The 22,298-nt window shown below is 52.6% G+C and overlaps 8 protein-coding genes across 8 annotated transcripts; 2 read left to right on the forward strand and 6 right to left on the reverse strand.

Annotated features, from left to right (window-relative positions):
- Positions 1-269: 269 nt before the first annotated feature.
- Positions 270-2,173, reverse strand: BO87DRAFT_373555 (uncharacterized protein). Its single transcript, XM_025622580.1, has one exon. The coding sequence runs from the start codon at positions 1,796-1,798 to the stop codon at positions 533-535; it is 1,266 nt and encodes a 421-aa protein (XP_025483382.1). The 5' UTR covers positions 1,799-2,173; the 3' UTR covers positions 270-532.
- Positions 2,174-2,284: 111 nt separating this feature from the next.
- Positions 2,285-3,419, reverse strand: nut2 (mediator complex subunit NUT2). Its single transcript, XM_025622581.1, has 3 exons — positions 3,348-3,419; positions 3,203-3,299; positions 2,285-3,123 (listed from the first exon to the last, which is right to left on the reverse strand). The coding sequence occupies exons 1-3, from the start codon at positions 3,376-3,378 to the stop codon at positions 2,745-2,747; spliced, it is 507 nt and encodes a 168-aa protein (XP_025483383.1). The 5' UTR covers positions 3,379-3,419; the 3' UTR covers positions 2,285-2,744.
- A 1,972-nt stretch (positions 3,420-5,391) lies between these two features.
- BO87DRAFT_373558 (putative serine/threonine protein kinase) lies at positions 5,392-8,823 on the reverse strand. The gene is made up of 4 exons (XM_025622582.1): positions 8,720-8,823; positions 7,661-8,621; positions 7,517-7,614; positions 5,392-7,470 (listed from the first exon to the last, which is right to left on the reverse strand). Exons 2-4 carry the CDS (start codon positions 8,541-8,543, stop codon positions 5,464-5,466), a joined length of 2,988 nt encoding a protein of 995 aa, XP_025483384.1. The 5' UTR covers positions 8,544-8,621; positions 8,720-8,823; the 3' UTR covers positions 5,392-5,463.
- A 1,563-nt stretch (positions 8,824-10,386) lies between these two features.
- On the forward strand, positions 10,387-12,642 carry BO87DRAFT_383603 (uncharacterized protein; the record flags this gene model as incomplete). The annotated part of the gene is made up of 2 exons (XM_025624661.1): positions 10,387-12,419; positions 12,591-12,642. The coding sequence occupies 2 exons, from the start codon at positions 10,387-10,389 to the stop codon at positions 12,640-12,642; spliced, it is 2,085 nt and encodes a 694-aa protein (XP_025483385.1).
- Positions 12,643-12,996: 354 nt separating this feature from the next.
- Positions 12,997-14,413, forward strand: BO87DRAFT_422765 (uncharacterized protein; the record flags this gene model as incomplete). The annotated part of the gene is made up of 4 exons (XM_025627132.1): positions 12,997-13,117; positions 13,358-13,425; positions 13,480-13,964; positions 14,041-14,413. The coding sequence occupies 4 exons, from the start codon at positions 12,997-12,999 to the stop codon at positions 14,411-14,413; spliced, it is 1,047 nt and encodes a 348-aa protein (XP_025483386.1).
- A 291-nt stretch (positions 14,414-14,704) lies between these two features.
- BO87DRAFT_301147 (DnaJ and TPR domain protein) lies at positions 14,705-16,460 on the reverse strand (the record flags this gene model as incomplete). The annotated part of the gene is made up of 3 exons (XM_025619150.1): positions 14,705-14,957; positions 15,006-16,167; positions 16,226-16,460. The coding sequence occupies 3 exons, from the start codon at positions 16,458-16,460 to the stop codon at positions 14,705-14,707; spliced, it is 1,650 nt and encodes a 549-aa protein (XP_025483387.1).
- A 1,661-nt stretch (positions 16,461-18,121) lies between these two features.
- On the reverse strand, positions 18,122-19,840 carry BO87DRAFT_188767 (uncharacterized protein). Its single transcript, XM_025618470.1, has 2 exons — positions 19,052-19,840; positions 18,122-19,001 (listed from the first exon to the last, which is right to left on the reverse strand). Exons 1-2 carry the CDS (start codon positions 19,680-19,682, stop codon positions 18,328-18,330), a joined length of 1,305 nt encoding a protein of 434 aa, XP_025483388.1. The 5' UTR covers positions 19,683-19,840; the 3' UTR covers positions 18,122-18,327.
- Positions 19,841-20,382: 542 nt separating this feature from the next.
- Positions 20,383-21,812, reverse strand: BO87DRAFT_188783 (uncharacterized protein). The gene is made up of 2 exons (XM_025618471.1): positions 21,673-21,812; positions 20,383-21,621 (listed from the first exon to the last, which is right to left on the reverse strand). The coding sequence occupies exon 2, from the start codon at positions 21,424-21,426 to the stop codon at positions 20,587-20,589; it is 840 nt and encodes a 279-aa protein (XP_025483389.1). The 5' UTR covers positions 21,427-21,621; positions 21,673-21,812; the 3' UTR covers positions 20,383-20,586.
- Positions 21,813-22,298: the final 486 nt, after the last annotated feature.

Below are 22,298 nucleotides of genomic sequence, written 5' to 3' on the forward strand. Positions count from 1 at the left end.
GGTAATTACTAACCCTAACCATTTACCCACTACACTGCTAAGTACTTTACTCCGTGTTGGGCCAGTGAGATTATCAACCAAAATGATAATTTTTCTGATTGGTGGGGAGAAATGACTCACTTACTTCTTTCGACTGTGGGATTTCGTGCCGGTTGCCGGTCATCGCTTTACCTTCCCTAATCAACAGAACTCATTTTATGGGCTATTTTACCGAAGTTGAGCAGTTATTTGACTAATTCCATTTTATGTATTTCGGTACATAGTATATACTCAATTTTAATATGTGAAAAAGAAAGATAAACGCCGTCCCATGGATCGATTCCCACCCACGGCAAATATTAAAAAGTAAAGATAATCAAAAGTGGGTATCGTATCGGGTATCTCCGCTAAGGCAACCAAACCAAACCACAACAACTACTAACTATTGCACACACAATGTTAGTAGCCAGAAGGGTTGTCAGTACTGTACAAAAAAGCAATCATCAATTCATCAAACCATAATCATCATCAATATCATCATCGTCACAGCAGCTTAGAAACTACTCCTACTATCCTGCCTTCCAAACGGCTTGGTAAAGTCCAACGGACTTAATTCCCGCTCCGTGGCGGAGTTATTCGTCTGCGTCTCCCCACTCCACGATTGCGAGCCGTTCGAGTGTCCTGTGGGTGGAAGATCCAGACTATGGCCATTATCTCGGTCAAAACTTCGGTCTCGACCAATCCCACTTTTCAGGATATTGCCCGTCCCCGCACCACCGCTCTCGGAGTGCTCGAACATAGCGATGGAGAGTTCCTCCGAGTCCATGCGGGGCGGGGGCCGTCGACGGGGTGCGGCGCCGGCCGCGGCGTGGTTGAGATCTGAGGGGACGCGCGTGGCATCGACGAAATCGGGCAAGTCATTGTTGTTGTTGAAATTACCGTTAACGATGTCACCGTTGCGGCACGGGATCTGCGGCGGGATAGTGACAGGCGAGGTGGCAGCATACAGCGGCGAATCAGGCTTCCAGGTGAGGTTGTGAGTGCTGCGGACAAGAAGGACGAGTTTACCGAGGACGGCGAATTCGAGCTTGAGTTTGACGCTGTAGATGACGGGTTTGATCATGGTTTCGAGGATGTAGAGGTCGCGGTATTCGATGACGAGAAGTCCCAAATCCAGAGCGATGATGATCAGGTTGATGGCGACGAGCTGGTACATGATTTTGCGTTTGCCGCGGTCGGGATCGAGGCGGAGCATGCGGATGGTTTCCCAGATGTAGAGGACGGAGAGGATGAATTCTTGCAGACAGAAGCCGGTCATTTGGATCTTTTCCATGATGTTGTAGCCGGAGATGAAGATGGCTGGGTGGGAGGAGAGGTTGGAGCCATAGGTGAGCACGGAGGTGGGGATGTGTAGGAGGAAAGCGTCCACGATGATCATGGTGAGGACGCGGCGGAGGACCTTCGGATTGGGAAGGACGAGATGCAGGCGCGAGTAGAGCACCACGGATTGGCCGGTTACCATGGCGTACCAGCCGATGGTAATGAGGGTGATGGAGAGGGCGGTAGCGGACGTGAGAGCGAAGTATTTGAGCAAAAAGCCGGCCGAGTAGGGAATCAGACCGAGAGCGGAGATCAGAAGAGACCAGAAGTAGGGACCGCGAAACTGGGAAAAGGTCACAAAGACGAGAATGACCAGTTCGATGGCATTATACCAGGATAGAGCGGCCATGGTAGCGATGACGATGCGCAGGGCCAGGCTGTTGCCTGAGTAGGGCCCAACCACGCCATTGCCGGGGGAGGCGGTAGGGCCGGTGATCATGATGCCATTGCAGAGAGACGATATACGATGGGAAGGAAGAAAAGGGAAGTAGAGAAGAGAGGAAGAGGAAGAAGCAGAAGTAGAGAAGGAGGAAGAAGAGGAGAGAGGAAGCGAGACTAAGCGAGTAAGGCTAGACGAGAGAGCAACTAACAAGAGCAAGAGGCAGACAGAGACAGACAGACAGAAGCAGAGGCCGATGCAGGATCCGGGGCAGGCGGGCAATTACCCGACATGTAATGAATCAAGAATCATGACAGGTCGTCGGGCTCAGATCCTTGCCGTCTGGGGACATTGAAAGGCAGTCAGTGCCCGGCTGACGGGCGGGGGCCGGCGTGACGCGGTGCATTGTTATTTGCAGTTGCCCTTCGCCTGGTTTACTGGGCGGGGAGTCTGTCCTCTCTGTTGTCATTATTATTGTTCAGCTGAGCATTTAACCTGTTAGTTTGGTTAATGTTGTGTTAAACTCTGAGATACTCCGTTCTGAGGTGGATACTAGATAGGGTTATGTTGGCATACCTGCTATGCTATACTCCCCTTCCATATGAAATCATATAGGAGAAGAATAAAGGAGAAAAAAACAGTCCTTGCATCCCCACGTGCATTATCCCCCCATTATTTTATTTTAATCATTCATCATGTTATTTTTATCCCTCTGCTCCTTGTCTGAAGAGATAATAATAACTCCAGGGGGCAGTAGCAGCAGCAGCAGCAACAGCAGCCACTGCCACACACAAGGCTGAACTCATTACTTGCTTGCTGACTTGAGTTTCAGTCTAGTCGGCATTGGATTCCGATCATCACATTCCTTCCATCATCCATCATCACAAATCACTCATAATAATAATATTAACCCCAAAAATAAAGCAAGCAAGCAAAAATAACTCCACCCCCAAACTCCATCCCAATATAATTCTATCCCTCTATTCCATCGTCATCATCACCATCATTATAATGAACTAGCCATTACCCCCCTGCTCTCCCCATTATTATTCCCATCACCACCAAACGAAGCAACCACTCTATCCACCTCCCCCCTAACCTCCGGCATCGCTCCCCTCATCTCCCTCGCCAACACATCCCGAAAACTCCCAAACGCCTCCTTCTTCCCCTTCAGATCTTGATTCCCGCGCTGGATCAGCTCGACGAATTCTCTCGTGTAGATATCTGGATTCCTTGCTGCATCTACGTAGTCAATGATCTCTGGGGGAAGTTGGATGCTGTGGATGGGAGGGTCGTTGCTGTTTCCGGGTGATTGGGATTGTGCGTCGGGGTGATTATCGGAGGTGTGTGTGCTGAGTGTGGAGAGCGCGAGAGTGAGGTTTTTTCTATACACGTAACACGTAATCCGTTAGTAGAGTTATAAATATCAGGTGAGGAAGATGGTAGGGATAGGAAGGAGGGTACATTTTGCGAACGAGCTCTTGTTGGGTTTCGGGACCGAGGTAGCCGTGGACGGCGGATTGGATTTCGAACAGGTGTTGGATTACGTCTTTCAGGTCGGCTGAGGCAGATTTTAGTATTAGTTGGATTGAAAACAGGGTATACGTACTGTCGACCGTGCTGAGGGGAATGGGAGCCATGATGTGCTGCTTTGAAACGTGAAGCTTGGAGCTGAGGCGGATTCTTGTTGGATGATGACGAGAGCAGAGAAGAGTCGAGTCCGGGGTAGACTAGCCGTTTTGGGTAATACGATGCTCCATTCAGCTCAACTACGGATCCCGCCGCTTTACACTCGTTGCTTAAAGAGCATGCACCACATCTTACTTTGCTTTGAATGGTCGCGTCCCTAACTCAGCCAATGAAGCTGTTCGAGAAATGATTGAGTACTTAACTGATATGGCTGATTCTGTACGTCTTGCGAGGACATGTAGAACCCAACGCAACATTTACAATCAACGCAAAGACACGATACCCTTCTCTGGTCTAACCTTCTATTATCCTGATATTGATTCAATATGGCAAATGAAATGTATATGACTAAAATATTTCAGTCACTCCAGTCGCCTTTGAAGAAGATAGCGAGCCTGTGCGAAAGCCCACGGCTGAATTTATGCATCAGCTACCTGAACGTGACACCATTTTATGCAAGAAAACTTGATCAGTGAACAAAATACCCAAAGAAATTACCACAGTCAAGTTATACAGCATGTCTCCCTGATATCCCTATTGGAAGTTGAGACTGAAAATTGTAATCCACATGCAGTCTGCGTTGATCAGCGAACAAAAATCCCTAAAGGACTCACCGTGAGTATCTACAGCATTCAAAGCTGAGAAAGAAGCAATTATCAAGGTCAAGGCTTAGATATACATAGAACCCGTATCATGTCCTCTTTCCATTAAAGAATTACGATCAGATCATCAACATACTCACTCTGCAACTGCTTTTTCTTTTTCTATTAAATTTATTTTTACAATACACAGACACAAGGATATCGACAAGATGAAGTTATTCACTATTCTTTATGCAATGCTCTTCGCTACCTTTGCGGTAGCACTGCCCGCACAATCTAATGGTCAAGACGAGAACACACTTGAGGAGAGACAGAGTGTACGTCTGGTTCCCTGCTTGAGAGATAGATGACTTGAAGAATATAGGCTGACGGTACTGGGATATGAATAGCCTGTATGTGATTAATCTTCCCTGTCTGAAAGATTATCAGAGACTATAGATTGACAGTGATGATGACATATGAATAGTGTGTATGTTATTAACCCTTCCCATCCATAAGAGAGATTATCAGAGAATATAAACTGACAGTGATTGAACGTGGATAGGAAATCCCTGGGGGTGGGTGACCCTTCCTAATCCGAGAGAGATAACATTCTATAGGCTGACAATGATTTGAATATGGATAGTTCGTATGTAATTGACCTTTTCTACCCGAGAGATATCTCCAGATTAAAGGCTGACAGTGATGTGATTGACCTTCCTGTGCCTCAGACTTGACTGGATAATACTATAGACTGATACTGATGAAATTCTGACAGGCGGTATGTGATTAACCTTCTCTGCCTGCCTCAGAGAAGACTTGAGATTAGTATAGGTTGACAGTGATGAAATCTGAATAGTGGGCCCTCCTGTGAGTAACCATTTCTGTCTGTGATCTTAACTTGAGCATATCTTTGTTATACTAATTCAGAAATAGTAACCATCTTACCGTGAACTGCCGGATACTGCAGTATCGCCAAGCCCTTATTCATGTAAGACTCCTCTGAGTTACATTATGCTGGTTGTTCACTAACGAACTTTTATTGGAAAGTCCGAGTTATACTGTACTATTCCTTTGTGAGTATGTCATGGATGATTAGGCATTAAATCTGGATGGGGCTCTTTAGACGCCTTGGTTTAGATTTTCCCTATACTGTTATGCAAATGCAAAGGCTTCTTTCATACATTGTAACCTTTCCACATGTTCTCTTAGTAGTCTTCTGACAGTCCATGAGTAATCAGCACGCACCGACACGCTCATGCACAATCCTAGCTGCTCCCAGAGCGAAAAGCGGCGCTAACTTAAAACATATTGTTAAGATGGAAAGCCGTCGGCTGTTTAACAGTGTATACTCATAGAAACTATGATTCAATGCAATGCTCGCTCGCTGATACAAGTCTACCTATGTATACCAGATTACGCTCTATCTATATTCAACCCTCACATCTGACTCGACTATATCTCGCGCGTCCGCAGCGGCACTCGCGCCATTTCGATCTCCGTCTCCATCTCTAACCCCGATAAGCTTGGAAATCGCCGACTAAAGTTGGCTTCCCAGTCATCGCCTGCCGTCGTTGCCGAGCTCACCGTCGGACTAGCCGGCTGGCTCTCCGTCCGCGTCTCGATACCCCCCACCCGGAGCCCCTTGGGCTTGGGTGGCAGGGCCGGTCGCGACGACCCGGTGCGCTGAGAGGCCGCATATCCCGTCGATGCCGTCTCCTGTCGGGGCAGTCCGCGCGAATCGTATCGCTCCTGCATCGATGACGTTGTTGTGCCGCTGACCCGGGATCCCCGCGTGTCCGGACGCGCCTCCGTGGGCTTTGCCTGCAAAGCGGCGCTTGACTCGTCCGTGTATCGCCCGTAGCCTGTCGCCGTCTTGGGCGGAACCGGTGGCCGGTTCGACTCGCTCAGCAGCGACTGCACCTTGCTCTGAATCGCCTGCGACCGGGACCCGTCGCCGCCCTTGAAGCCGCCCGCTCCACCCTCGGCCACCCGCCGACGGTACTCCTCCGCCGCCTTGGCTACACGCTTCTCCTCCTGGGAGAGCCGCCGCCGCTCCAGCTCCCGCCGCATCTCCGGCGAAATGTCCTCACTGTCCATCTCGATCAGGTCGCTGGCCAGCTCTGCCGTCACCTCCGCCGAAGGCAGCACGGGTTTGGGGAACTCTTCCGCTACGGGAGACTGCGCCTTGCTTTCTTGGTTACTATGTTCGAACCGCCGGAACGCATCGCCAAATCGTCCCGCAAACAGCGTCTTTGTGCCCGACAGAGACAGTGTCGACAAGCTCGAACGTTTCGTGTGCTTGGACGTGCCGCTGTACCGCTTCTCGCGCTTCCGGCTGCTCTCCTCTTCGCGTGCGCGCAGATAGTCCACGTCCGACGAGATGTTGCGGTCGTACGGCTGGTCCGTTTCGGTGCGCGCGTGTTGCAGCGGTGCGCCGCCTTCATACGGGCTGCGTGGCAGGTCAAGGGAGGAGCGCGCGCTCTCTGAACCGCGAGGCAGCTCGAAACGTGCGCTAGCGTGGACAGAAACAGGCCGGGAGCGGCTGTTGGCTGACCGAGATCGAGCAGGCTCCTCCACATCCAAGTTGGTAGGTCGGAGTCCGTCAAGCGACGGCCGTGGTGAAGCAGACAGATCGGAGACGCGGTCGTTCGAGACTCGCGGGTTGGGGAAGGACGAAGAGGTGGGTGACGGAGCTTTGCTTTGCCGAGCTGCTTTCTTATCCGCCTCTGTCGGCCACGGTTGGCTGGATGGCCGACGCTGGTGGTCGCTGGACGGGAACTTGAAGATGGGCCGGCTGGATGGCTTGGAGTTCGGCACGCCAGGCGTCGCCGGCGGAGAGGTCATTGTACCAGTCGAGACCATGGCGGGTTTCTGCGGCACAGGCTGGTACAAGGGAACCTGAGGCCGGGCCTCCTCGCGGTAAGTCTCGATCACCTCGGACGACTTGGTCTTGATCGGAGCCGGCTGGGGACGACGTTCAATGGTCGGCTCCGAACTTGTCTTGGGAAGAGGATCATTTTCTGCCGCGGGGTGTTTGGCAAACGCATCATCTGCCAGAGCATTGGTGAGTCGTTGAGCCAAATCTTCATCTTCCGCTTTCTCGGACACGGTGGGTTCAAAGTCGAATTTGCCCCCTTTCTCGTGCAGGATCTGGAACTGATCCAGCGACGGGAACCGGTTCGAGAACTCATCCGCGGACTCCCGCTGTCGGTTCCCAGCATCCAAGACGGAAAATGGATCGCCACCTCCGCGAAATGGCGACGGACTTGGCTTGGCCGAGTTGTGCTGCGACGGGGTTGGTCTGGTCGGGCGGCCTCGTCGCATGGGAGCAATCTCGGGGATGATCTGCGTCTCTTGCATTGGGGGAGAAAAGACGGCGCCCACTTGCGGCGGTTCTGTGGGGGATGGCGGCAGCTCCTGGTAACGGCGGGCTTCCGACGTCGAGCGATTGGCGTAAATCTATCAGTGTGAGCCTTCGCATTGCGTCTGCAGGTATCTGACTTACGTCTCGGATCGGCACGTCTTTGCCTTGCATGTGGCAGATCTCGCGCACCACTTCAAAAATATTCGGACGCTTTTGCGGGTGTTCTTTCAACATCCAGGCTAGAGAAGTCAGTATCACGCCTTCCTTTCGCGCAGAGGGTCTTACCAATCAGCATCTTCAAGCGGTCGGAGAAGGGTGGGTAGCTTGGGAATTTATAGCTTGCATTCAAGATGGCCATCTGTCCCACCTCCTCAAACGGAGTCGTGTAGTAGCACAATTTATATAGGAGGACTCCCAACGCCCAGATGTCGCTCTTCTCGTCAATCGGCTGCTTCCGATAGACGTCGATCATCTCCGGACTGCGGTACTGCAGCGTCGTATGGCGCTGCACGTCATCCTCAATCAGCCGGCCTTCCGCCGCCGAAGTGGCCGCGGGGCGCGGCGGCGCAGTAGACCCAAAGTCGCACAGCTTGTAAATCGTGGAGCCTCCGTGACGGGAGATCAGCACATTCTCGACTTTGAGATCCCGGTGCAACAGCGGAGGCTTGAGATAGTGCATACATGCGACACCCTCGGCCACGTCCGAGAAGATCTTGATAATCTCCGGCTCGGTCAACCGGTTCTGCAAGCGCGTATTCATGAAGTCGATCAGTCCGCCGCCGGCGCAGAACTCCATGAGGAGGAAGACCTCGTATCCGCCGCCCTGCAGTTGCGACGCATGGGAGTCAATGTAGGTAACGATATGGCGGTGTCCTTTGAGCTTCTTCATCGTTTCGACCTCGGTGCGCATGTTGGCCAGGGCCGCCTTGTCGGGGACGGCCACGCGCTTCAGCACTGCACGATCGGAACCATCGACGGGTTGAGGCAGGCGCACGACGTAGACGTGGGCGAAACCGCCCTCGGAGAGGTATTTCTCGACCACGACCCGGTGGCTACCAACCTGGACCTTGGTCCCGGGCAGAAAGGTACCTGCGGGGGCATTGATGGCGGCCATGGGGTTGTAGACGGGGATCGGGAGATGCGGAGCCGCCTGGGACTGGTAGGACATGGTGGATGGGACGGGCCCTCGAGGGGCACGAGAGCGATAGTTAACAAGGACAGGCTATAGCGGCATCAAAGGGAAACGCTGATTGCGCGCGAGAGAGTAAGAAATAGAGGTCGGGTGAGGCTGAAGCCGGGGCAGGACGGAGAGAGGACAGTTGGCGGCGGGGAAGGGGGCGGTACCTGACAGGGCCAGGGGCAAGAAATGACGCCAACAGGGGGGGTGGAGAGGAGAGGAGAGGAGAGGAAGCGGAGGAAGGAAAAAGAAAAGGGAATTTCTGGGAAACAGGTCGAGGGGATGGGAAACAGCAGCCAGCAGAGCCGGATGGAGATCAGACTGACCAGCAGCAGCAACGCAGCAGGCGTCAGGACTGGAGACTGGAGACTGAATGGATTGGATGGCGTCGGCCGGCTTCCGTTAAGCGTGGAGTCACCGCCTGGCAGTATATTTGGTGCAGCAAAAGGCTGAAACAAGGAGGATCTCGGATTGCAGGCTGACAGAAGTGGTTTTACTATATGCTGGGGAGAGTGTGAGAGAGACAGAAGTTTGGAGGCAAAAGTATCTCCCCTCTTCTCTCTCCTTTCCATCTCCGCAACTGACTTAACGCATCCCGTGATCGCTTGGTGCCTGGAGATCACGGACGGACATCATCGTGATCATCCCGGCTGCAGGCGGTCAGAATCCGACCATAGCAGTGATGGCAGCGGTCATTTTAGCTTTAGTATCTACTGCGACTGGACGGAGATTTAGGATTAGTGTTGGATGTGACTGGAAGTCATCCGTGAGGCCATCCGACTCGTCTGTTGCCTGAGGCATCAAAGAGAGGAGATTTACACGTGATAGCCATTAGTCATGAATTGAACCAACCAGCGAGTGCGGAGACATCGACCAATCAGACGACTGCCGGTTCCCCACGCGATGCTCCAAAACAGCGAAACCAAAACAAACACAAACACTCGATATCTGGTGATCCTGCAGAGATAATATCGACATATCTGATCTGTATTGTTGCAATCAGCGGATATCACAAGGAATCCATGGTCGTCTACCCAGTAGATAACTCTAAGCCCATCCGGCCAGGGTTCTAATTAAGGTTGTGAGATCCCAGCCGGGTTCGCGGCGGATGCTTGTGCTCTATAGACTTCCGCTGGAATGTGGACGTGCCACTGCATTCATCACAACATTGTATAGCAGGATGCACCGGGGCTCATTGGTAGTGCATTTAGAATTCCAATCGCTCTCTAGAATGTAGTGGACAGCTGAAGCCGATCCCATCGGTATTTCCATTTGACAAGGGATCACATCGGAGACAATCAATCGGTGGTGCTCAGCAACTGAAACCCAGCCATTGATCATCGTTTGTCCCGATTTATTGTCAACTATTCCATCATCTCCTTCCACTGCCACATCAGCTACGTTACACACACACAGCAGATATCCCACCGCTCAACGGGTGAGCGATATTGTATATACATAGTACATCTATCTCATTACGCTGGTCGCCAGGGATCCGTTAGCGTTGCTGCGAGGATCACACAAACGGAGTCGATCCTGATTAGGCGCTCCTCTTGCCGCCAGCCGATCTCTCATCCCACGTCGCCTTTCTTCTTCGTCCTTTCTCCTCCCTCGCTATCATCGTGTCACCTATTCTTATTGTTCCACCAGGTATGTGCTCTCACTGACGATTGCTGTGCTATCTGACCTTCTCTCTCGATCTAGACGCGCTGATTCCAGCGCCTGCCGTTGTTTGATCATGTCGACTCGATCGCAAGTCTGCCTCCACTAGTCATCAACAAGCGATATATATTATATAAACATCAAGCCTAATCATCCTTAACGACCGCTTACCATGGACGACGGTCCTCCTCCACCCCCTCCCCCTCACGGCGAGAAACCACAAACCACCCAGGGCGAATATCGCAAGACTTCCGACCTCCCTCCGGGAAATTACGACATCTTTATCATCCCCCCTCACTCCGCCGGCTCCGGATTCCTCTACCTTCCTTCCCTCCAGCCACAACGTAACAGCTTCATCGCGGGATCCGCCTGCACATTCTTCGCCGTCTTGCTATGGACCCTTATATCCCCCCTTCTGAAAGCATGGTGCGCTGCCACTGTCGCCAGCGGCAATGGCCTGGCCATCGCCGTGCTGGCTGTCGGAGTTGGGGTCGCCGGGTGGGCCGTGGGCGCCTCACAATCCGATTCTGGGGGAGGCCGACGACGGCCCAATTTTGGATTTAATACCGGCGGGGGTCCAGGCGCGGGTGGACCCTCCGGCAATGGCGCCGGAGATGAGTATGCACGGGGACAGCAGCATGGGGCCCAAAATCAGGGCCCGAATGGTCATCCTGGTGGACAAGGGCAAGGACAGCAGCAATATGGGGGCAACTTCAATTCGGGTCCGCCTCCGGGTGCAGGCCAGTATGGTGGGAACCATCAATACCAGAATACTGGTGGGCCCGGAAGTGGACCACCCCCGCAACCGCCGCCGCAGGCAGGCGGATCAAATAAGACAGGTTCGTCTGCCACCGGCTCTGAAAGCAAACCTCAAAGTGGAGCTGATTGGGAGAAGGCCCGTGAAGAGACCCGGCGCAAGGAGGAGCTGCGCCGCAAGATGGAGGAGTTTAAGCGGAAGCGGGAGGCCGAGCAGCGCGAGAAGCAGCAGAAGCGCGAGCGCGAGGCCATGGAGCGGGAGCTGCGTGAGCGCAGGGAGCAGCTCGAGAAGGAGATGGCTGCCGCCAAGGAGGCGGCCGCCCGCGAGGCTCGAGAACGGGCGGAGCGCGAAGCAGCCGAGGCCAAAGCCAAAGCGGAGCGAGAGGCCGCGGAAGCTCGAGCCAAGGCGGAACGAGAAGCAGCGGAAGCACGTGCCAAGGCGGAGCGTGAGGCCGCGGAGGCCAAGGCTAAAGCGGAGAAAGAGGCTCGAGAGACCCGCGAGCGAGAAGCACGTCGGGCAAAGGAAGCCCGAGAACGAGAGGCGCGACGCGCCGCCGAAGCCAAGGCCCGTGCTGAGCGCGAAGCCGCGGAGGCCAAGGCTAAAGCAGAGCGTGAGGCTGCTGAGGCAAAGGCCAAGGCAGAGAAAGAGGAGGAAGAGCGTAAAGCTGCAGCTAAGAAGGAAGCGGATGCCAAGTTTGCGGCGCTCAAAGAGGCTGCCGCGAAGAAGTATGCTGAGAAGAAAGCCAAAGATGCACAAGAGGCAGCGGCCAAAGAGGCCGCCAGCCAAAAGGCGTCTAGCACGTCCACTCCCCGCACACCATCACCCAAGAAGCCTGCTTATCCCCGCACCGACACTGACAGCTCATATTCCAACTTTCGACCGACTGACCGTCCGCGCCGGCCGTACGGCGGTGCCACCTCGGGGTCATCAGTGTACTCGGACTCTTCATACGCGCCGTCACAGACAACAGCACGAACGACCCCGCCGCCATCGAATCGCGGCGCCTATGAGACCAAAGACCCTGATAAGATTGTTATCAAGGGTGTGTTCGAGTTCAACAACAACTTTGTGCGCAGCCCTGTGGCGCAGCTTGTCTCAGGCCAGGGCATGGTCAGCGATGGACTGGTTCTGAGGATCACAACAGAGGGGCTCTTCATCGACGACGATGTACGCGGCGTCGGCCAGCGCGAATGGGACGTAAAGGCGTGGACGATGAGCCTCGTCGAGGTATGGTGTCCGAAATTCGGGGCGCAGCGCCAACCCCCAAAGCCCCCGCCGGGGCCATTCAATCGGCGGGGCAACGAACCGACCCCAGAGGAATCGGAAGCATTCCTGGGCAACCTACTCAAGATGTGCAAGAACACGTGCCGACTATCGACCGGGGGAGGAGAGGATCAGCGCTCGCTGCATGTGTTGCGGGCGTCGGTGCGTGACCACGAGGGCAAACGGTATGTGTTTGTGTTGCAGGAGACGGAGGGGTGGAAGGTGGCGATAGGGCTGCAGCGGTTGCGACGGGGGACGTTGTCGCGGGCACTGGGGGTGATGGGGTTGGGAGTGAATGAGAGTCGGATGATATTATCAGGATTAGGATATGAGTGATGATACCTTGTATATACCAGTACACATAATGAGCTTTCACCAGTACAGCAGTATGCCAGTATACCAGTGTAGTATAGTAACGTTAGCCCTAAGCCAGATATCCATCCACACATGTATACACATACCATGAATACACACCATAGATAAATAAATCAACACAGATAAACAAAATAGAATCATCATCACCAACCCCACAGTCAATAATCAAGGCATGATGGGAAACCCCTTACAACCTTCCCAGGGTCATGACGTCGGAACCAAACAATACTCTCCCCGCGTAACCCCAAGTGGCCCAACTGACATCAACCCGACAAAACCATCGCAACACCACCACCATTCCCATATCATAATAAATATCTACAGCAACTACAAACAACAGAACAGAACAGAGCAGAACAATGAAATGATACCCGAGAAAGACAGAGAATGTCCCTCTGGACAATCAGCCTCGTCACACAGATCCTGTGTCTGGCGCTGGTGACGGGGTTTGTCGCGCTACGGGGGGTTGTAGCGTGGAGGTTTAAGAAGGGGGTTGATGTTGAGGATGGTACCCATGCCCCTTACCTTTATTTAGATGATTATGTTGGCTAATGGAGTATAGGCTTTTGTTTTGTATCGTTGGTATACTACCCTATCTATACTGAGTACGGTACGGAGTATAGAAGAGACTAATGGGAAAGGGTAGATATTCTTCGACGCATACTGCATATTAATTCTTTTTTGTATGTCCCTATCCCTTCTCCCTACATACCTACATACTATATATATGTACTAACAAAGAAGATAGACATCTTCAACAACGGCACCCAACCCCCCTCAACCCTGACTCCATCCCAAACAACCATCGTGTACAAGGTACAACACCCATACCCATCCCCCCCAAACACACCACACTAACACCCCATATAGTTATTCTACACCCTAACAATAATCTACGTCCCCATGGCCCTCCTCGCCAAACTCACCCTCCTCACCATCCTCGCCCGCCTCTTCATCCTCCGGCGCTCCCAAACCCTAACCGTGTACCTCACCATAACCCTCACAACAATCTACTACATCACCATCTTCTTCATCAAGATCTTCATCTGCAACCCTGTCTCGACATTCTGGACATCGCCCAATAACCCACATAACCCTAACTGTCTCTCAGAGGGGGCGGTGTTTCTCGCTGATGCGATCATGAGCGTTATCACAGACCTGGCTATCCTGCTACTCCCCATCGGGTTGATGTTCCCGCTACGACTGGGCGTGGTGAAGAAGGTGAAGGTGGGGGCTATGTTGGGATGTGGTGGGTTGGCTGTGGGATTTAGTATCTATAGGGTTGTGCTTGTTGTTGGGGTTGGGGTTGGGGGGTTGGGGAATTCGGAGGTGTATGCGAGGATATTACTTTCTGGGTTAGTATTCTTCTATTTCGGCCATTTATGGGGGTTGGTCATGGGGGTTTGGTGTGATATGCTAACTGGTATCTAGGAACGCAGAAGGAGGTTTCGGGCTCATTTGTAGTTGTATCCCTGCGCTGCATATCCTCGTGTCGAGGGTGAAGGCGAAGATAAGGAAGGGGTCGAGGTCGACTACAGGGAAAGGGTCTTCTGCTATTGCGTCTGGGGATGGGAGTGGGAGTGGAAGTGGTGGTGGGAAGAAGAGGGATAGGGGTGTTTCGAGTAGTGGGGGCACTGCGGCGCCGATTGTTATCACCAGTTCGCCGGAGGATGTGCTTCATGATCCTGGGGGGTTGCTTGCTTCGTGTGATGATGGTGGTGATGATGTGTATGATCAGGATGGAGGGGAGGGACGGGGTGAAAAGAATGACAGCAGGGATGATAGGGAGGAAGGATGGGTGTAAATACAGTGTTCACTACTCAAAATTTACTCAGAAAATACTCAGTACAGCATTAGGATCATACATTCATCCTATCCCAACTCATCAGTCATCCCAGGTATATAACGCCTCTGGCATCCGCCAGCATACTATCAATCAATAATCAATAAGACACTCCGTCCACAACGGATGAAGGAAAAAACCAAAGGAAAATAAAAAACCAGTCTATCGCCCAGTCTGTCATGCGGGTGGGAATCAGAGGAAGCAAATCGAACAATCAACAGGAACAGCAGCAACTTTTAGCATGCACGCTGTCTAAAAGGGAAATCCGCCGGGGAATCCTCCGCGCTGTCCTCCTGCGTGCGCAAAGCCGCCGCCGCCGCCGTTCATCATGTTGAACAGCACACTGGGATCGATGTTGATATGGGTTCCTCCCATACCACCCATGCCTCCCATTCCTCCCATACCGCCCATACCGCCCATGCCTCCCATGCCGCCGAAGCCGCCGTGCGAGAACATGTCAGCGGGGTCCATGAGGTCGTCACCGTTGTCGTAGGCAGCACGTTTCCTATGCTGGTTAGCAAATGCCAAACACCACATTTAGCGAGGAACTTACTGAGGATCACTCAAAGTCTCGTACGCTTCACCAATCTCCTTGAACTTCTCGTCACCAGCATCACCGTCCCGGTTCTTGTCCGGGTGGTACTGGATCGCCATCTTGCGGTACGCCTTCTTGATCTCTTGTTCGCCCGCGTCCTTGGACACACCGAGAATCTTGTAGTAATCCTTGCGCTGCGCCTTCTTCAGCTCAAACTCGGCCTTTCTGATCTCCTCTTGGATGCCCTTCTCGGTCGGGTTCGACTCTGCCACCGCCTTGTAGTCACGCACAGCTTCTTCCCAGTTGCCGGCACCGCCGTGCGCCTTGGCGCGCATCTTCTGCGCCTTGAGGTACCCGGGGTCCAGCCGCAGGGCCTCGTTGCAGTCTGCCACTGCGTTGTCGTACTCCTTCAGGTTGATGTAGGCCTGCGCCCGGTTCTGCAGAATCTTGGCATTCTGATCCTTGTTCTTCGGGTCGACTGTCAACGCCTCACCCCACAGGTCGATGGCGCGACGGTAGTCCCTAGCCTTGAATGCCGTGTTACCCTCTTCCTTGGTGCGCACCAGCTTCTGCACGGTACGCAGCAGCTTGATCGCCGTCTTCATGTCCGGGTCCAGACCCAGGCACATCTTCAGCAGCTTCAGCGCCTGGTCCGTGTCACCCATACCATAGAAAGCCCGGGCGCGGATCATCAGCGCATCAGGGTCCTGGCTGTTCACCCGGAGCATGCTGATAGCAATGTCCTGTGCCTTGCCGTACGAGTTGTCGTTGCCCATCTTCAACTGGGCCTCTGCAGTCATCAGTGTCCACTTGCGGGGCTCCTTGACACCTTGTCCGAGGAGCTGGCGGGCCTGGTCGAGGCAGAACAGTACCATGGAGACACCACGGTCCTGCGAGAGAGCCTCCTCCGCCTGGCTGACAAAGCGGAGCATCTTCTCTGCGGCCGCACGGTCAGTAGCGGAGGCCGGGGGCTCAATTTGAGACAGCACATCAAGGGCATCCGTCGGACGGCCCAAAGCGGTCAGGATACGGGCCAAGCGGTACATGATCTTAGTGTTGGTGGGGTCGAGCTCGCGGGCCCGTTCGCAGTCCTCCAGAGCAGCCAGGTATTGGTTGGCCGCCATGTATGCTGCAGCCCGGTTGGACAGGTAGACGGACGAGTTGGGGCTAATCTCGAGAGCTGTACCATCGTTACTAAACTGCTGCCAAAATCTGCCTGAAGTCAGGTATTAACCTACCCTTGTTGAATTCCTCAATGGCGCGGGCATAGTTGCCATCCTTGAAGAATTTGTTTCCAGCCAGCTTGAAAGAGTCGGCCTCAGCGGTGTTCCCATTGGACCTGTGAGGGGGCGGGGTCGGACTCTTCTCCGTGTGAGTACCATTCACACCGTTGGTGGCAGAAGGGGAACCGAGGCGGGGATCGTTGGTGTCGACGTCCATCGAGCTTCGCATATCATCGCGAGCAGCAGCCATAGCGGAAAGGCGACGTAGTTCGTCGGGATGAAGGTTTAGTGGGTGAAAGTTAGGGTCGTGCGAGTACCGATGATGAACGGCAGACAGCGACGACGCGGACCGGGGGACGGACGAGGGTTTCGACCGGACCGAGGCTGATTTAGAGGGAGTGGAGGTGGAACGACTGTGCGCCGGACGAGTAGGTTTTCGAGGAATGGAAGGACGTTGAGTCGGAGTAGGAAACGACTGCGGATGGTGAAGCGGCGGCGTAGGAGGAGGATGGGGGTGGCGAGAGGGAGCCGAATGAACGGTCTTTGCCCGGTGAGGAGGGGGCGGAGGTCGAGTCGGGAATGAGTCGTCGGTCTTGACTCTTGCGGATGGACGTGGGGGAGGAGGGGAACTCGCTGAAAATGAAGAAGAATAAGGAGGAGGGGGGAGAGGAGAGGAAGACGGAGGAGGAGAAGAAACAGGAATCGAGCGAGTGGGAGGAGTAGGAGGAACAGGAGCAGAAGCAGTCGTTGTCGGAGTAGATTTAGACTTGGAAGAAGAGGATTTGGAGGAAGAAGATTTGTGACGAGAGAAAAGATGCGGGAGCCCCATCGCCGCTGGGCTGACTGTGATTGGTGGCGCCGATCGAAGGGCAGCGAAGGCGGTGGAATTTGTTTCTCTGCTTTCTTTCTTTCTTTCTTTCTCTCTCTGTCTCTGTCTCTCTTCAGATCCCGCTGGTGTTATCCCTCACTTGACGCGGGTCTGCACCTGGTTAATTTATCAATTATTATTAGTCGTGTCGGTGGACAGTCAGTGTTAATCTATCACTGTTTCTGTCACTCTCTTTCTTTCTTTCGGTTCTGTCGTAATCCCGATTTTTTTTATCACTGCTCGTATCGGTCTTAATCCGTCTCAAGCACTCATCATGATCGGTCGTATCTGTTCAGTTGCAGCTTCGGAAAAGAATGCCAGTGCGGAGTAGTATCAATCAACTTTTAATGTCACTTCACTGCTCGCGGAAATAAAACACAAGCAAAGCACAGCACAGCACAGCACAGCAAATGTCACAAACACTCAAGTCAAGTCAAAGTCAATACTCAACAAAACGTAGATGAATGAAGTGATGTGAAAAAAAGTTCAATGGCGCTGGCCTCCATCTGTCACGCTGCTACTAATATTAATAGTCTCCATCCAGACGGCCCTCCCAGTCGCTCGAAAATTCGGAGGCTGGGTCACCGACCGTCACTGGCTAGCGTCTTGCCTTCGTCATGCGAGTTGCCAACAGCAACACTACGCGCTGCCAATGATTCCCCTCCATCCTACGCCTCTAGTCTGTCATGGCGGTCGCAGTTTGACAAGCTTTTTCTCTTTTTACTATGTGGCCTAGACTATCTTGACACTGCGGTTGGCTTATCGCTCCGTCACACCTCTCTCTACCCAAGCTGGGGCCACCCGCATGTTGGTGCGTCCAGTCCACGTTTACCCTAACTGCAGACGTGTAACATGGCTTTCCTTCTCGCTGCCTCTCTGTTCTTCTCCTGCTCTCCCGCCTTCCATCTGCATCGGTCCTGCCTCCCCACAGTGCTCCACTTTCTTAGGCACAGCTGCTATTCCCTTGTTACGAAGAACGAACTCCTCCCAAAAGGTGGCCCAGCTGTAACTTTGCCTCAGCTCTCTGGATGATCTGCTCGACCTCGCTCTTAATCCGCACTTGCTCTTCCGAACACTGGCGGATTTGTGGCACGATCAGCGCTCCATGATAATCCCGTGATATTCTCCGTAGACGAGATTGGATTATCCGATCCACTTCGGCTTCCTGACTGTCCAGAAGCTCCATAAGTTCTTGCTTTGCATGCTCCGTACTGCCTCGGAGAACATCATTAGCGTGATCGTCTGCCACTTAAAGAAGGCTTATGATATCGTGCTTCAAGTGCTCCATTCCCCATCTCAGCACAGCTGAGATACGTTGAACGAGCTCCAACGCGCCGTCCTCCAAGGTCGTCCGATACGAACCGAGACACACCATGTAGAATTTAACTTCTTCTGCTCTCTGAAAGTGGAGCCATAACTCATGTATAGGCCCTTCAGTAGTGACAGAGAAAGCGAGACGTGGTTTGGCAAACAGTTCCCGGTCTTCTTCGCGGTCGTGTAGATTCGAGAGAGCACTGAATATTTTCAACGCCGTGGAGCCACTGACGGCGACTTGATTTTGCGCCTGATACAGATTGCCGCCGGTCGCGGCAGCTTTGGCCTCTATCATAAAAAACGGGAAACGAAGCCCCAGGGGGGTACAATGGGGGTCGCTAATCAGGATTGAGTTCTCTTGTAGATCCTGCAAAAACGTTTCGGCACCATCAATGCCTTTGGTAACTAGGAGTGCATTTGCTAGTTCCGAGTCGGAAAACCCGACACAAATGTCGGGGCGAGGGTCCTTGAGTTTAAGGATTGAGGTTGGTTTTTCAACGATATCTTGGGTGGGTAGGAATCTCGATATGGGTTCATTTGAAACGTCTCGCTTGTTCGGGATGAGAGGTACAGGACTGTGGACTTCGGGTTTTATGTCATCGCGCCAGTCTTAAGCCATTAGCATGAATTAACTATTACAACATTAGTTAATAGCTTACCACGATTACTGGCAACTAGGAGCCCAACAGGTATCAACCGATCGATAGCTGAACGTAGCGGTACAAGCCAATCTTGTTCAACAAACGCCCCTAGTACTAGGGCCTTCGATGCAGTTGAGAGATGTTTAGCCACAATAGTAACATCCTCCGTATCAACCCAGGGGTGGAAAACATTGGTATCGACGTATTGCTTGACGTCTACTGGAAGTTCGCTATCAACGCAGATCTTGGCCCTTTGGATGACTCGGCACCGGTAATTGGCATCGGATAGTTTCGTCGGGCTATTAGGCCGCGACCGTGACGCTAGGGGGCTGGACGGAGACATAATCCAGGGAGTTCGGATGTCGGCTGATTCGACTAGACTTTGCCGGACGTTTTCGAGGAGCTCAACACAGGACGTGTGTAGGCTGGTTAGTTCGTTCTCACTGGATGTACCGGTTGTAGCAATGCGCTTTTGGGATGAATATGATGAAGAGCAAGAGTGTGACCGCTTCGATGGTGGCATTTTGGACTGCACACTGTGCGATGTTTGGTAGGTAGGAACGAAAATAAGTTGGGAAGGCAAGAACGGTGGTGTATCAACGAGGAAGGCCCGGACATAGTCAGGTATAATATCAGTGCCCCATGTCATTTTGACCGTTACTTTTCACCTCCGATTTGCTCATGACTCACTCTTCTGTAACAACGTAAAGTTCGGTACCACAGGTAGGTTCCTCTCCAACTCGTCATGATCACGAACTGGGGCCTGCACTGGGGTTTCGCTGTCATCGTCATCACATTCCTGGTCCAGGCTTTAAATCTCTGAAAAGCCACGCTTCACTAGGCATTTCGAAAACTTGTTCCTCGCCGCTATGCAGGAGCTTGGGACAGTATGTTCCTCTTCTTTCTTCCCGTCTTCTAGCTCTTCAGCTCCTCCACTCTGCTGTCCATTTCTTCATTGATCTTCTTTAGCTGAGACCGTAGATCCTTGCGCTGAACCTTGAGGTCCAAGAATCGAGTCTTGAGCTTCTCCACCTTAATAATCTAGGTGGTGCCTGCCTTATGAATGGCTGGCATCTCCAAGGGCTCGCTTTCGTGTGGCTTCTTGCGTTTGGGAGTGATCTCCAATACATCACAGCCGAACTCATCGCCAGTTAGTCGTTCTTCAAGTTCTTCAATATCGGTCTCTATCCAGTCCAGCTGCGAGATTATTGTTTTCTTGGGCTTCTCGAAAGCGTTGATTCCTTTCTTCAACCATTCAACCTTGGCTGGCAGCTGTTGAAATTCGTGGAACGCTGGCAAGTCGAGACCCAGAGAATGAATGACTTCAGTTGGAACTAGGTCGTCGGTTTCAGTACAAATAAAGGTCATGTCATTAAATGCGCAATCCATTTGCATTTGCAGCTTGTAGTTCTTTCCGAGCAGGTCACGCGCGACTTTATTATCGACAGCCCGGTTGATGGGGGCCACGATTTAATGAGCCGAACAGCGTCTCATGTAATCTTCGGTGACGGCAACTCGCGCGGAATTGGAGTCAAAGATGCCAGGAAGGTCCATTAAAACTGCACCAGTTGCCAAGGCTGGGGCTTTGGTGTATATTCGCACAACACGCACAAGAGGCCAAAGCCCGATGCCCTGGTTGGCGGTGTCAGTGTCGCTCGCAGAGTCTGGGTGTTCAGCAGCATCTTGTTTCTTAGCAGACTTCTTGTGTCGGCCTCGTTTCCCTTGCTGCCAATATAGGATTTTAGTTTGGTAGAGAATGCTTTAGGGTCGCCTCCCTCAAAGCCCATAGTAGTCCCCAGGAGATCAGTGACTCTCTCGCTCGCCATCAAGTTAGCAACGGATGCGTTCAAAATGTCTTTGGGTGTCAACATGGGGCAGATGGCCTTGATCTTGTCAAGCGCCACCGCTGCATCGGAATGTTTGGGGATTGCACCTCGAGTAACTTCTTCGTGGTGGTCAAGGAGCTCTGCAAACAAGGCTTCCAATTCGCGTTCCCACTCATGTCGCTTGATGAATTCGACTTCTGCTCTGTACTTCGTGGCTCCTTGGTTGTAGGAGATCTCCGTTGCAACGGCAGTAGAAGCACGCATGCAGTTTGTAGACAAGACATTCTTCTCATCTAAGATCGCGTTGATGAGTGACGACTTTCCTGCGCCAGTGCTTCCAACTAGTCCGATGATGATCTTCTCCGTACAGGCATACTTTTGGATCCGCTCAATCTCAGCATTCCAGTCTGCCTCAGTGCCGAAGGCATCCGATCCTGCGAAAACGGCATATAGCTTTTTCAATATCTCAACTCCTTTACCCACAGCGTTCTCCAAGGCGACGATTTCTTCATTCTCGGGAGTCTTGATATCACACCCCAGAGGCGACTCCTCGACCGAGTCCGCCATGGCGACATCCTCGTCTGGAAGATCAGCTCCCGGTTGGTCTCGGATCTAGTCTCGGATCTGGTTCTGGTTCGCCCTGATCAACAAACATGGACTCAGGAACGACATGATGATCATCAATCTCCTCCTTAACCACAATTTTATGTGGAACATGCGATTCGCTGTCGACATTGTCAACCAAAGCTTTGAAATCGGCAACTGAATCCCGTCAGTCAAGTCTCAAACCAGACCAGAATAAAGCACACTCACAATCAACACAAGAGATCATCTCAGCCCTCCCCTGATCGACACCCGCATAATACTTTTCATACAAGCTTTTCAGAGAACCTTCATAGTCCGCATATATCCAATCCCAACCTTTTGTTTCAAGATACTTGACACGGTCAATGTACAGCTCCCGCAACCTAGGGGTGATACAAGTTCAGATGGCCTTGAAGTCAGGGCAAGCAGGTCCTTCGCTATAATTAGCTTCCACACCTAACCACAAGTACGATATTCAAGCGGGATGTGAGACGAAACACTTACTATCCACCTGACCCTCCCAGCACCGTGCATGTTTCGCAGTCTGCTCAGTCACGAAATGCAACTCAGCAAATTGCAGAACGTCTATCTCTGACTGCTGGCTCTGGGGTTCTTCCTTGGGAGCCCGGGACACCGATCTCGGTCTCGAGCGAGATCGCGTTGCTCCATTGTTAAACCGTCCCAGCGACCTCACGAAGAAACCTCAATGAAGTACTGCAACACAGCATACAAGAAGCACCAGATAATGAAGATAAAGACTGCTATCAAGGAAATGTAGAAGATCCAGTAGACGAGGAGAAAGAGGGAGCGGAACGCGAAGGTCAAGATAGTAAACATAGTTAGTTGGGGGGGGG

The sequence above is a fragment of the Aspergillus neoniger genome (assembly GCF_003184625.1).
Source record: "Aspergillus neoniger CBS 115656 unplaced genomic scaffold BO87scaffold_5, whole genome shotgun sequence".
Classification (NCBI taxonomy): domain Eukaryota; kingdom Fungi; phylum Ascomycota; class Eurotiomycetes; order Eurotiales; family Aspergillaceae; genus Aspergillus; species Aspergillus neoniger.

Coding starts and splice junctions, on each gene's coding strand:
- BO87DRAFT_373555 (XM_025622580.1), bottom strand. CDS start 1,798: ATGATCACCGGCCCTACCGCCTCCCCCGGCAATGGCGTGGTTGGGCCC.
- nut2 (XM_025622581.1), bottom strand. CDS start 3,378: ATGGCTCCCATTCCCCTCAGCACGGTCGACA. Junction 3,300..3,347: donor TCCCCTCAGCACGGTCGACA/GTACGTATACCC, acceptor AATCTGCCTCAG/CCGACCTGAAAGACGTAATC. Junction 3,124..3,202: donor CAAGAGCTCGTTCGCAAAAT/GTACCCTCCTTC, acceptor TTACGTGTATAG/AAAAAACCTCACTCTCGCGC.
- BO87DRAFT_373558 (XM_025622582.1), bottom strand. CDS start 8,543: ATGTCCTACCAGTCCCAGGCGGCTCCGCATCTCCCGATCCCCGTCTAC. Junction 7,615..7,660: donor CCGCTTGAAGATGCTGATTG/GTAAGACCCTCT, acceptor TGACTTCTCTAG/CCTGGATGTTGAAAGAACAC. Junction 7,471..7,516: donor AAGACGTGCCGATCCGAGAC/GTAAGTCAGATA, acceptor TCACACTGATAG/ATTTACGCCAATCGCTCGAC.
- BO87DRAFT_188767 (XM_025618470.1), bottom strand. CDS start 19,682: ATGACATGGGGCACTGATATTATACCTGACTATGTCCGGGCCTTCCTC. Junction 19,002..19,051: donor CCTAGTTGCCAGTAATCGTG/GTAAGCTATTAA, acceptor TAATGGCTTAAG/ACTGGCGCGATGACATAAAA.
- BO87DRAFT_188783 (XM_025618471.1), bottom strand. CDS start 21,426: ATGGCGGACTCGGTCGAGGAGTCGCCTCTGGGGTGTGATATCAAGACT.